Genomic DNA, 12,800 nt, shown 5'->3' with positions numbered 1-12,800 from the left:
CAAGATATTTTTTTAATTTTCTTTCTTTGGAGTACTGTTGTTTTTTTATTTTTACTAGTAAACTACAGAAATACTAAAAACACATACTCCAATAACCAAAGTAATATATTTCAAAAGTACGAACAAAAATGATTATAGCCTTAAAAGTGATGATGAACTAGTAATCATAATTCTTTAAAAATCAACAAAATACTTCAACATAAAATACAAAGCATGGATTAACACGCATAACAGAAGGTTTAAATTAATACCTTATTTAAGAGGTAACATAACTGGTTTATTGCAAAATTAAGTTTTCCGGAACTTAATACTTAAGTAATGCAGGATGGCTCTTTTTCAAGGTCGTCTCGAGCTCGCCCCCGATTAAGATTTCGATTATTTTAAGAGATTCAAAGTCAAACCTGCAATAATTCTAATTTTTTGTTTGCGTATAGATCAAAAATGGCTCTAATGAGTCATTCTTAATTAAAAGAATTTATCCCAAGCATACTTTTTGCTTTTTTGGCAAAAATGCTATCAAGCAACACCATTGACAACTGTTTCGCTTCCTAATTTTTGACAGTTTAGTTACAGAAATTACATCTTTTTAAAATTCGATATCTCCTATTCTAACGAAGAAAAACGCGACATCGGTGAGCTTGATTACACTTCGCAGAAAAACTGTGTAAATGCTTTGCAAATGTGATTCTATTTTAAAAACTTTAAAAAACCGTCACCAAATTGTCAAAAAACAGGTAGAACATTTGTATCCATGTAGCTACTTCATTACAGTTTTAACCTATATGGAAACATTCAGTGTGATTTGTAACACATCGTGATCTTTTATAGACCAAAATGGAAAAATTTTTAATTTTTCATGAATATCTAGAAAAATATTGGCAACGCCGATTAATTGAACCTTAATTTGAATGTGCATTCTTTCTAAGTCTTAAATTGCATAGCTTTGTCCTAATTTAATCGGTATCTTAACATAAACGAGAGTCCAATGCTGGGGTCGAAAAGCGGCTACCCGGTATACACTTAAAAAGATGCTGTTAATCAGCTTCAGTAAGGGTAAATGGCACAGATTCCATTAAGGTGTCAGGGTATCCCAAATTACAAATCACAGATTCGTCTCCTGCTGCAAGGAATGGACGGCAGCTAACGATTTTATATTGTCCTATACAAGACGACAGCCATTCAACGTCTACCGTTACGGTTTTGAAGTTTTCTAGCCATCCTAAAACAAATGCACGCTTTTCAATGTAAAACCTTATTACGATATTTTTTTGGAGTATTATTGAATTACCTTCAAATCTGTCAGTGTCTTCGGTAGCAGAAATTTCAGTTACGATTACATCAACTTTGCCGCGATTCTTCAAAAACGCAGTTATATCAGCGATGATTTCTCCTCCAGCTAGTCGAATTGCATACTATAAATTTATTTTTAAAAAAGTAAGGAAAATGTGTATATTTCGCTCGTAATCAACTTTTTGATAAAATAAACTAAGTTAACCTTTAATACTTTTATATACGAAATCTATAGTACGCGTTAGTTTAGAAACAGATTAGATCATGCATAATATATCTCAATTTATCAAAAAAAATCATCTTTTGAAACTATAAAAATCAGATGTTTATCCCCTATAACAATGGACAGTAGCAGTGGCGTATTTGACAAATATTAAGAATATAAATAATATGTATACGTTAAACAGCATCAATTCAAAAGCATTAATTACTTACCTCTAGATCCTGTCTCGAAACCCCCCTCAATGGAGGCGCCAAATAAAACCTATAACCAACAAAAAGAGGCTGCGATTTACCAATCAAACGCGACATTCGAGGGCCAGGCTCTCCTGTTGTATCTAACGCTTCGTACGGTTCCTGAAAAACAATAGTTTTTCCATATTAGATTGGTGACATTTTTAATAAGATATCCAGTATATGGTTCTACTATCCAGCATGTCCCAAATTAATTTTGCACATTTGTACTGAGGAGATTTGATACTTATAAATGGGAACATAAAACTCCGCACATTTTCTTACCTCTGAAACTATTCGTTTCATCAATAAACAATTTTCTGCCCATTCGTATCGAACCACCCAAATACCAGCAGCTATAGCTTGTAAAATCTTCGCAGTGTGCGATACGATTCTGCCGCTTTCGTCAACGAGAACGACCACATGGGTGACTTGAGGCGTAAACACCTTAGAAGTGGTCAATAACTTTCTGCACTCCAACTGCGTAAAGACGTTCAAATCTCGATCAAGTATTCTAGACCACATTATACAGGGTCGTTTTTTCTGTGAGGGTGACACGCTTTGCTGAGATACTACGAAATTTAAGATGCTCTTTTGATTTGGGGTGGAGGTCATCAAACTGGATTTTTTTGCCGGCCTTAAACATTAATAATTCAACGTCATCTCTAATGTATATAGCATTTTAAACTCACTTAGGTGTAGAGACTAAAGGAGAATATTTGGTCTGAGATTGTCGAATGCTCCTTTTAGCGATTGAAGCATACTTGCTCTGGGATTCATCTGAGGTCTTCCGAGAACGTTTTGGGGTAGATGTGTTGCATTTACGATGTGGTGAGAAAACCGAAGCATTAAATGTATAGCTCTCCTGTGTAGACACTTTTTCAGTTCTAATCGGCATATCTTCGGATCTTACAATCAAATCAGATAATCTTAAAAGAATATAAACAGTATGGAGTTTAAGTCATTTTTGCAAAGTTAAAAAAAAAAGGTTTTGCGGCAATTTGCATTTGCAGTTCAATGCTGCTTTATTCTAAAATTCTTGAGGCGATGGAAAGTTTCGTTGTTTATTCATATCAAAATTGTAACAGTTGAAGAGAAAAATATAAAGATATTTTTCACTATAATCAAAAACTTACTTATCTGGTGTTAGAGACGGGTCGCACAGTGCTGGTATGGGGCAATTTTCTTTGGTATTTTCCAGATGTGTTTCCAAATCCTCACCTGGAAAGTTTCGAATGTTGTCATCGTCAAATTCGGGTGGAGGAGGTAAACAGAAATCCAAATCCTCATTTATAGCTTCAAAATTATCCCGTTCATTTAGACTTCTCAGGATGAATCTAAATTTAATAGAACATAGTACGCACACAATAGCAAGTTTTAATTACGGAATGTAAAAAATAGAAAAATTTAACAACTAGAAATAGTATTAAATCCCCTGTATATTATAGCTACAGCCACTTACCGTTGTGATGAGCTCGCTTTGTTCTTTTGAGGCGTAGTGTCAATAATCTCATCATCGCTAACATCGCTACCTTCAATAATTTCTTCAACGATATTCTTACTCTTGTTTATTTTATTTGAAGTGGTAGTTTGTGCAACATTTAGTTGATCTTGCTTTAGCTGTTCATTCGGAAAACTAATAGTCTTAAGCTGATTCTCAATATCTTCATCATTCTCAAAATCTTTAATATTCTCCATAACCTTAATAATTTAATAACGAGAAATATAAACGAACCCAAAAAAGTCCGGAATCACCCAAATATTTCCTTAAATAATACGTTCTTGTCAAAATCCATAAACTAGTTGGGAGATTTACTCTTAATGATACATTTTCATGATACTGACGTTTATTTTTATTTACTTATGTCAAAGTTTTGGTTAATCATCAACTTAAATGGTAAAATGGGTCGTGTGATAGTTTCAGTGAAAGTTCTTTCAATGCTCAACAAGCCTTGGCAATTGATCGAACTTGGTTAAGCTCAACATTCGTAGTACATGTGAAACACAAAAAAAATATTCGGATGTTTCCAGACCTTTTTGATAATTTGTATAAATTATTAACAAACCGTTAATATACCCAACTCACATTTTCAACATTACGTGAAAAACTACTTTGCGTTTTATGACTCCCAAGTTTTTCCACCTCTCCAGCGACTGACATGGATTCAGTGGTACCTCCGAAAAAATCATCGTTATTGTGCAGATCTTTCAGAATGTCCTCTACATCGCCTGTGACTATTTTAAAGTAAGACTGTACATTTATATTGTGGTTCAAAGTACAAAGGGATTTATTCGAAACATTTGATATATCTTGGTGTGGCAACATCTCGTGTTTTTTTTTACTATTATCGCTGTTTGCCGAACCTTTGCTTAAAATTTGAGAACGGCCGTTAAGGGGAATGGGAATAACAGTCCTTCTTTTGGTTGGAAATCTGAAACGAAGATAGTTCGTAAACTCCTAAGAGATATGTACAGGAAACACTCGTTCTTGAAGCAAAACATCCTCAAACCTTCTTGAATCCTGTTTTTTCATGTCATTGTAATAGGCACAATGAAGCAACATTTCGTAAAATACAGGATACCTGACTTACGAGCCCCACACTTCACGGAATGCGTCAAATTCTTCCACCAATATCACTTACCTAGTTACTTCAGGATAAGGCGTATTTTCCACCATTTCAAGCTCGGTATTAAAAGGCGACGCCTCTTGATATTCCATAATTTCCTTATCAAACTTATCAAAATGATTATCTAAAGCGTCACATGGAGTAAAGGATTTACTGGCAACAGTACTGCTACTTCTTTGCGTTTTTCCGATAGGTTGTGAAGTTCTCTTTTGGATTTCAACTTGAGCTTCTACAGACTTAATTTGTCTACCTTCATCAATATGCATTTTTGGAGGAATTTTGTTTTCTGTGATGACACTATTTGTGATGGGACCAGGGTCATACTTTAACATTGCATCAAGAAGGTATTGCTAAAAGAAATATTTTCCAAAAATTAGAGTTAATGGAATAGACAATAATACACACTTACATCATAATCCATTTTCTCACTGTTAAAAGTAACGGGAGGGTCTTTATTGCCAGAGTTTGCTTCAATGTTTTCAGTATCTGCGAATTCTACCGTTAAATCGTCCCTAATAAGTCTTCTTTTATTTGGTTGTCCCTCTTCATCCACTTCACTATCTGAAGAGGGCGTTCTGATGCGTTTAAATTTTCTAATAAAAAAAAAAATATGAAATGGAAGTCAAATTCCAAACGACTGCATTTTTCTCGTAATATTCAAATTAATAATAAACCACTTTCAAAAATTCACTGTCCTTTAAATATTCAGTATACTTTAGTTTCATTAAATCATTCCATATCTTATATACACACTGCATTGACTTACTTGGCTTGATCTGTGTGGGGATATATTGAATTGCTACTAATTTTGTGTTCGGATTTATTCGGAAATGACAAAGTGACTATCATGTCTGATTCCTGAGATGTGATGCGTGAAGGTCCTCTTGACTTATTTCTTTTGGGTTTTCCCGATGAGATAAGCAAACCATTTAACGTTGAAGAAGTGTTGGAGCTTATTCTTGCTTGGCTTGGCTTGTCATGGACACTTCGTATTAGGTTCTGGTCATTCAAGTCTTAAAAAAAACTTGTAGTGAATCACCTAATATTTGATTATTTTTATAAATCAAATTCTGAGGTCTATCTCATGTATACAGGGTGTTTCATAAATATACAGGCAAATTTTGAGGTGATGTAGAGCTCATAAAAACAAACATTTAGGTCGAACAATATTAAGTCCAAAATTGCTTCGTTTCCAAAATACAGTGTTAAATTTCTTATTTTTTAAATATTTCAAAAACGTTTTGAGATACGGACATGAAATTAGAAACACGTTATGGCGGGATAAATATGCGTGTTCTGAAGTAGGCAGAATATTTCCATCCACACCAGTGGCGTTCGTGAGGCCATTCAATGGGATATTTTTAATGAAAAAATGGCACGCCACTGACTTTTTTAAAATAAGAATATATATTTTTAATATTCTGTCAATTTTTAATAAAAAAGACCTTTTAGTACTTTGTTACTCAAGTAGCCGTTTTCAAGATAAAATAATTTCTCATTCCTGTACTTACCAAAACCCAGTATCGGTTTTCAAGTACGATTTCTTTTAAATTCTTTAGAAGAAATGAATTTCACTTTTTTTTAGGAGGGGTAGAAGAAATGAAAACAATCATGTGTAAAACATGCCTTATTGCAAAATAATATTCTTCTTTTAAAACTGCCATAACGTATCCATAATTTCATGTCCGTATCCCCAAATGTTTTTGAAATATTAAAAAAAATTATAAATTTTCTGAGAAGAAAACACTCTGTATCTTGGAAACGAAGCGATTTCGGACCTAATATTGTTCGACCTAAATGTTTGTTTTTATGAGCTCTACATCCCCTCAAAATTTGTCGGTATATTTATGGAACACTCTGTATAACACTTATTATACACATATAAAAATCTTCCATTACGGTATAATACCTTTCATTTCGCCCTCTCTAAATTCTCCTCCATTTTCTAACTTGGTCTCACTTCTACAAACATGTTCCTCCCACCCTACCAAATCAGAAACATTCAGTAAACCATCAGCTTGTGTTCCAACGCTACGAGAGTCCATTATTAAAGCCTGCACACATTTATTCAAAACTGATTTGCGGTCTTCTTGAAAATTGGCTTGATTCGCAATCGACCGGACTGTGGGGAGAAGGGTTTGGGTGGCTGTAGTCATCTGATTAACTGTAGGTTTGCTGTTACTAGTATTCGCTTCTTTGGGTAATAACTGAACTAGTTTTTCCACATATGATAACAAATTAGTGAAATTATTCATTGAAAAAGTCAGGTCCTGTTCTTCTTGATGTTCTTGAGTGTCTGACAAACAGGACTTTAAATTGTTATGAAGCTGAATTGCTACCGAGCTCAAATCGTCAAACTCAGTGGAGATTGGTGGAATGTGACAAATCACGTTCTCGTTTTTATTTACGATATGTAGATATGTTGGGATGTCTTCATTTTGATAGGTCTCTTTTGGCACTTGAAAACGCTAAATATGTCATTTGAGAAAACAGCAGTATCTCATTTAAATGCGAACTTACCTCTGCTTTTGTTGGGTGTTGTAAGCCGCCTGATGATTCACCTTAATTAAAAGCAAATAAAATAATGTATACAGGGTGTCGCGAATTGCAAAAACAGAACATTGATAGTCTACATCAAAAAGTACCACTAGTTAACTATACAGGGTCGCTGATAAGTAGAATATTCCAAAGATCTGTGCAACAAGTAGCAAATAATCGAAACGAGAAACGGTTGTAATAACGCAAATCAGAAACCTCATCTTAAAAGACCTTGAATTTTCTTTGTCGCATTGTTGACTTCCCAAATTCCTTTTATCCTTCCAAAAGCACAAAACCAATACCTTTCTTTAATGAGCTCTATAAGTCTCCCAAATCATCCAGTATAGCAAATTAGTACTATTTTTTCGACGTATAATTCATTATTAAATTTCCACCTTTGCAACTCGGGGCATCATGCATGAATGTATTCGAGAGCACGCTTACCTTTTTTAGGAGATATTTTTCGCTTCTTTTTTATCTGTCGGGGAGCAGTATTGTTAGTGTTATTCTGCAAATTGATTTTTAAAGGTTTCGGCTGTTTATTGCCTTTTTTCATGCATATTTTTACATTCTCAATTCTTTCCCACCCGCTGTATGAACAGGCGTTTGACATATTTTCGGACGAGGCAATTTTATCAGATTTCATTTTCGAGGGAGTGATTTTTGTGCCTTTGTTAAGCGATTCGGCTGCTTGCTCAAAATTTGCGAGACATTCATCTTCCAAAATGTCTTGTATTACTTTCCTTTCCACCTACAGAGTAAAAACTTTTTAAAACTCAAACCAGCAAAACCGAAAAGTAAATGTCAATTAACAATTAAATTTTTTTATATATAGTTTAACAAACTTAATTTAATATCTTTATAAACGCAAAAAACATATACAAGGTTATTCACGCTATACGGCGCGGAATATTATGGCTAAAATATGAGGCTTTCAAAAAGTTTCATTTTTGGGCTATATGAGGATCTATTATGGCTACTTTTTAAAATTATTTTCATATTATACAGGGTGTCCCAAAAGCCCTAAAAGTATCAAAGTTGTGTTTTTTTAAATGGAACCCTCTGTATATTATTGCATTTTTTGATTCTCCGATCAAAATAAGTTTCTGTTTTAATAAGGTTTACTATACCTAAAACCTAAGGTTTTTTAAATAATTTGAATTTTATCAAAATTTGACCTAATTTTCATGTTTTAAACACTTAAGAAGTATTTAAGTTATGCAAGTGTAATTTACAGTGTAGTGTAACAATAGATCATATTTTATATTCTAATCATGATAAACTTGCCATTTTATACAGGATGTGCAAAAATTAAAACTAATCAAATAAGAACTTTAAGTGGCTATAACTTTATTAATTTAAATACAACACTATATTTTTTAACTTACCAGGATATATCATTTTTAATTACCTATCGAATGGTATTAGGGTGTTCATAGCTAAGTTTTCGCGTTTTTACAGAATACGCTAAATAATTGTTCTCTGCGCCATTTGGTGTTATTTAGTTCAAAATTCCAATGTATAATTCAAATTCAAATGTATATTTCAAAATGTCAGATAATTTATTTAATCTGTCAGTTTAGTCTGCGTAGTTTGTTTTTCGTTTTTGCTAGAATGGTATTATTTTTCGTAATTTTGGACGCTTAGATCGTTTGTTATTAGACATATTGTTGTGGTGTTACATAGTTAAAATGAAGATTTTCCCAAAAGAAGAGCGTATCGACATGATTTTTATTCTTGGAGAATGTCATAAAAATTGTTTATTGGCTTCTCGAGTTTATGCTCAAAGAAAGACTATGCCGAAAGAAAATATCCTAAGCCAGCCGTTTTTGAAAGATTATTGCACCAGTTTCAAGAGACAGGAAGTGTCAATTACAAGAAACCCATTACAAGGAAGTCTGTCACTGAAGATGACGAAAATTTTTTTATGGCAGTTGGTTCAGTTATCGAAAATTCCAATATTAGTCAAAATTTGATATCCGAAGTTACGAACATTAGTCAAGCAAGTGTTTCAAGAATTCTTAAAAAACATAGTTTTTATCCTTATAAAATCCAGCTTTGCCAAGATCTTTATGGATATGATTTTGACAACCGAACAGAATTTTGCATGTGGATGTTAGATAAAGTGGCAGAAAATGAAAACTTTTTCGATGAAGTTCTATTTAGTGATGAATGTACTTTCCATAACAATGATCTTGTAAATAGACACAACTTTCATTACTATTCTGATTCGAATCCTCATAAATACAGAGTTACGAGAAATCAGAATAGATGGTCCGTTAATGTGTGGGGTAGAATACTGGGCCCATATTTAATTGAACCGTATGTTTTTGAAGGACCTTTAAATGGTGTGATGTTTCTAAATTTCCTTTTACACCAATTTCCAGTATAATTAGAAAAAGTCCCTTTAACTATTAGAACCACCATGTGACTTCAATTGGATGGAGCTCCGCCTCATTATCATCGCGAGGTTCGGCAATTTTTAAATGCCAACTTTAAAAAAAGGTGGATTGGAAGAAATGGATATCAAAATTGGCCCCCCAGATCCCCGGACTTAACTCCACTAGATTTCTTTTTGTGGGGATACATAAAAGGAATTGTCTACAATACGCCTCCGACAACTTCACAGGATATGAAAACACGTATAAGAGACGCATTTGAAACTGTTACTCCGCAAATGCTTTCCAGAGTTAGTAGTGGTTTTAAAAAAAGAATTTGTAAGTGCCTAGAAATGGACGGTAGATATTTCGAACATCTATTATAAATTTTTTTTTTCTGTTATAGTTGATATGTGATTTGGAACTTTAAACTAAATAACACCAAATGACGCAAAGAACAATTATTTAGCGTATTCTGTAAAAACGCGAAAACTTAGCTATGAACACCCTAATACCATTCGATAGGTAATTAAAAATGATATATCCTGGTAAGTAAAAAAATATAGCATTGTATTTAAATTAATCAAGTTATAGTCACTTAAAATTCTTATTTGATTAGTTTTAATTTTTGCACATCTTGTATAAAATGGCAAGTTTATCATGAATGGGATATAAAATATGATCTATTGTTACACTACACTGTAAATTACACTTACATAACTTAAATAGTTCTTAAGTGTTTAAAACATAAAAATTAGTTCAAATTTTGATAAATTTCAAATTATTTAAAAAACCTTAGGTTTTAGGTATAGTAAACCTTATTAAAACAGAAACTTATTTTGATTGGAGAATCCAAAAATGCTATAATATACAGAGGGTTCCATTAAAAAAACACAACTTTGATTCTTTTAGGGCTTTTGGGACACCCTGTATAATATGAAAATAATTTTAAAAAGTAGCCATAATAGATCCCCATATAGCCCAAAAGTGAAACCTTTTGAAAGCCTCGTATTTTAGCCACAATATTCCGCGCTGTATAGCGTGAATAACCATGTATACTAATTACTTAAAAAACAAAAAAAAATAACATACCTGTTTAACTAAAGTTTCAGACTGAATTTCTTCGATATTGTAATCATCATTCAACCCTTCAGCCAAGCTTTGGTACCTCTTCAACAATGATATAGGCAGATTGTTGTGTATAGTTAAAGATTGTGATCGCTGTCGACTGTCTTTGTGTTTTTTGACACCCACAGGAACAACTAAAATAGAAGGTAATATTAGGATATAAAAACAAAAACAAAATTATTCAATAGTGCAAATAAAAACAAGTTATTTCTTCACAATTTGGTGGAGGAAAATTATTCTACAGCATTTCTTATCTATAGTAAGTCACTAAGCAAAAAAAACGACTGAATCTCAAAAATTGTTCAACCTAAAACTTTGGGAAATTATTCAGTAAATATGGCCAAAATAAATCGCTGAAAATGATTTTCAACTCTAAAATCAGCGTTAAAAGACGCTTTAATAATTCTAGTATGGAAAAAGTTATGTATTTGTGTAATTTGCTATAGAAAAATATACTCAAAATACTTCCAGTATACCCTCACATAGAGAGGACTCTTACTGAAGATCTTTAAATATAATTATCAGGAAAGATTAAGCTTTCAGGAAATTCAGGAAATCAAATATACATATATCAAGCATGCCATATGGTAAAAAATTCAGCTTGGTGCCATTTTAAAGCATTTTGTTTGCTTTTCTAATAACTATTGAAAGAGTGCCATTCCGTTGTTGCAATGGTCAGGTGGCACGTTCTAAAAACAAGAAACGCAGTTACCTTGAGAAATAGAAGGCATTTGAAAGTCTTCCTCGCACGGTGGGCTTGGCGTAAGGGCATCTGATTTACTTGGTACCTTCTTTAACCAACTGATAACTTTATTTCGTGTGATATCTGACAATTCCATATTAGGTAGATTTGCTTCATTTTTCTTGGAAAAGCGCGTTCTGCTTGGCGAAGGAAAATCATCTTTTGGAATGGAGACAATGTTCTCACATGCAGTATTTGCAATTTTTATTAGATTAAGGTTTCCAGAATTTAGTTCATTAACTAAAAAAAATTGAAATTACTATTAATGCTCCTTACAAGATGTCCATACAGCAGTATGGACATTATATACATATATAATAATACAAACTGACTCAAAATTATGATCATGGATTTAAAGAAAACTAAGTGAAACTTTTAAATGAACTTACCACTGTGGCAGTATTCTTCACTTATAATTCGTGAAACATTATTAACAAACTTGCCAAATTCATCAGCAAAGCAATCTTTAAAAATAGGGACCCTTTTCTTCATCTGAGCTTTGCAAATGGGGCAAACTAGCTGTTTTTCTTTTTTTAACTGCAAAATGCAATCTTCGCAAAATCTATGCTGACAATTTAATTCGGCTGTCTGCTCTATATTCTTCAAACTGAAATACAAACAAACAAGTTGAATTATCTGCATTAGATATCTGAATGAAAGAGGTTGAATTTAATTTATTAATTGATTTACTTTACTTGAAAGACTATATCTAAAAAATTATCTTCAAAACATCTACCCCCCAAAATACATGTGTATACAGAGTGTTTCAAATTAAGAGGCAGTTGTCATGTGCCAGAAGATCCTAGAGTTAAAAATATAACAAAAAAATCATACTACAAGCTAGATTAGTTCTGTGAATGTTGATGTCCCCCATAGCAAGTATCATATTTGATCATCAGTTTTAGGACACTGTCCTAAACTGTCTTATTAGACCCCAGCAGAAGTGTGGGTTGAATTCTCAAAATTTAGTTGTCATATCTGCAGAGTATTCTATTAATTTATTTCATGAAGTGCCAACAGTTCATAAACCTGTATAATCAAACACTCATTCAATCCCACCAGAAGCCAAATTCTGTATTCTGGAAGTAGAATGGTCCCTGGAAATAACATGAAAATAACCTTATGTTTATTAACCTTGAGTATATGCGTCTTATTTAATTGGGCATTTTGACGTTACTCCCTAGGGACATTTCACTCCCTAAATTATAGAGTTGGCCTCAGTTTTGCCTGATGACTTAATAATGGAAATGGTGAATAAAGTAAAGCGCTTAAATTGAAACTTACCATATTGGGCACTGAATTTTGGATTGGAGCGAGACCAGAATCGCAGATAACTTTTCCAGCTCGCTGGAACCCATGATAAAATACTTCCAGTTGCTAATTTGTTTTGATAGAAAGCATTTTGAATTTTCTATACGTTTGCAGGGCGTTAATTTACTATTTTACTCGGTTGTACATTAAAAGAATTCGTTAGTAGGGAGTAAATTTAAAAAAAACGTTGTTTGTAGCTTTACTTTGTTTACAAACGACCTTCGACGTTCCGAAAACAAATAATCATAACCTCAAAAAACATGAATTTGGCGGGTCGGGTGTTGTCAGTTCTTATTTGTTATTAGAGTATAGATACGCCCCTTCAATCAATTG

At 33.0% G+C, this 12,800-nt stretch overlaps 2 protein-coding genes across 3 annotated transcripts in view; one reads left to right on the top strand and one right to left on the bottom strand.

The window, feature by feature from the left end:
• The window catches only part of Ldh (Lactate dehydrogenase), a 158,719-nt gene that overhangs the window by 130,958 nt on the left and 14,961 nt on the right, over positions 1–12,800 (top strand). The window lies entirely within an intron of this gene.
• Positions 85–12,593, bottom strand: LOC136411955 (breast cancer type 1 susceptibility protein homolog). 2 transcript variants are annotated; one of them, XM_066394760.1, is made up of 19 exons: positions 12,441–12,593; positions 11,546–11,763; positions 11,127–11,396; positions 10,379–10,548; positions 7,477–7,659; positions 7,353–7,416; positions 6,891–6,931; positions 6,280–6,838; positions 5,137–5,383; positions 4,780–4,963; positions 4,386–4,720; positions 3,830–4,175; positions 3,206–3,444; positions 2,880–3,080; positions 2,436–2,672; positions 2,029–2,380; positions 1,726–1,866; positions 1,289–1,412; positions 85–1,219 (listed from the first exon to the last, which is right to left on the bottom strand). In XM_066394760.1, the coding sequence occupies exons 1-19, from the start codon at positions 12,512–12,514 to the stop codon at positions 1,035–1,037; spliced, it is 4,170 nt and encodes a 1,389-aa protein (XP_066250857.1). In that variant the 5' UTR covers positions 12,515–12,593; the 3' UTR covers positions 85–1,034. The 2 variants fall into 2 exon arrangements, with proteins under 2 accessions (XP_066250857.1, XP_066250856.1); XM_066394759.1 differs by having other exon boundaries at positions 7,353–7,659.

The sequence above is a fragment of the Euwallacea similis genome, chromosome 11 (assembly GCF_039881205.1).
Source record: "Euwallacea similis isolate ESF13 chromosome 11, ESF131.1, whole genome shotgun sequence".
Lineage (NCBI taxonomy): Eukaryota > Metazoa > Arthropoda > Insecta > Coleoptera > Curculionidae > Euwallacea > Euwallacea similis.
This window is presented reverse-complemented; position numbering and strand designations above follow the sequence as displayed.

Bases quoted from the DNA above. Each gene is read 5' to 3' on its own strand.
- LOC136411955 (XM_066394759.1), bottom strand. From the start codon at position 12,514: ATGGGTTCCAGCGAGCTGGAAAAGTTATCTGCGATTCTGGTCTCGCTC. The intron at 10,549-11,126 runs GTAACTGCGTTT...CTTCTATTTTAG, and splicing joins AATGCCTTCTATTTCTCAAG to TTGTTCCTGTGGGTGTCAAA. The intron at 6,932-7,352 runs GTAAGCGTGCTC...CTTTTAATTAAG, and splicing joins AAAAATATCTCCTAAAAAAG to GTGAATCATCAGGCGGCTTA.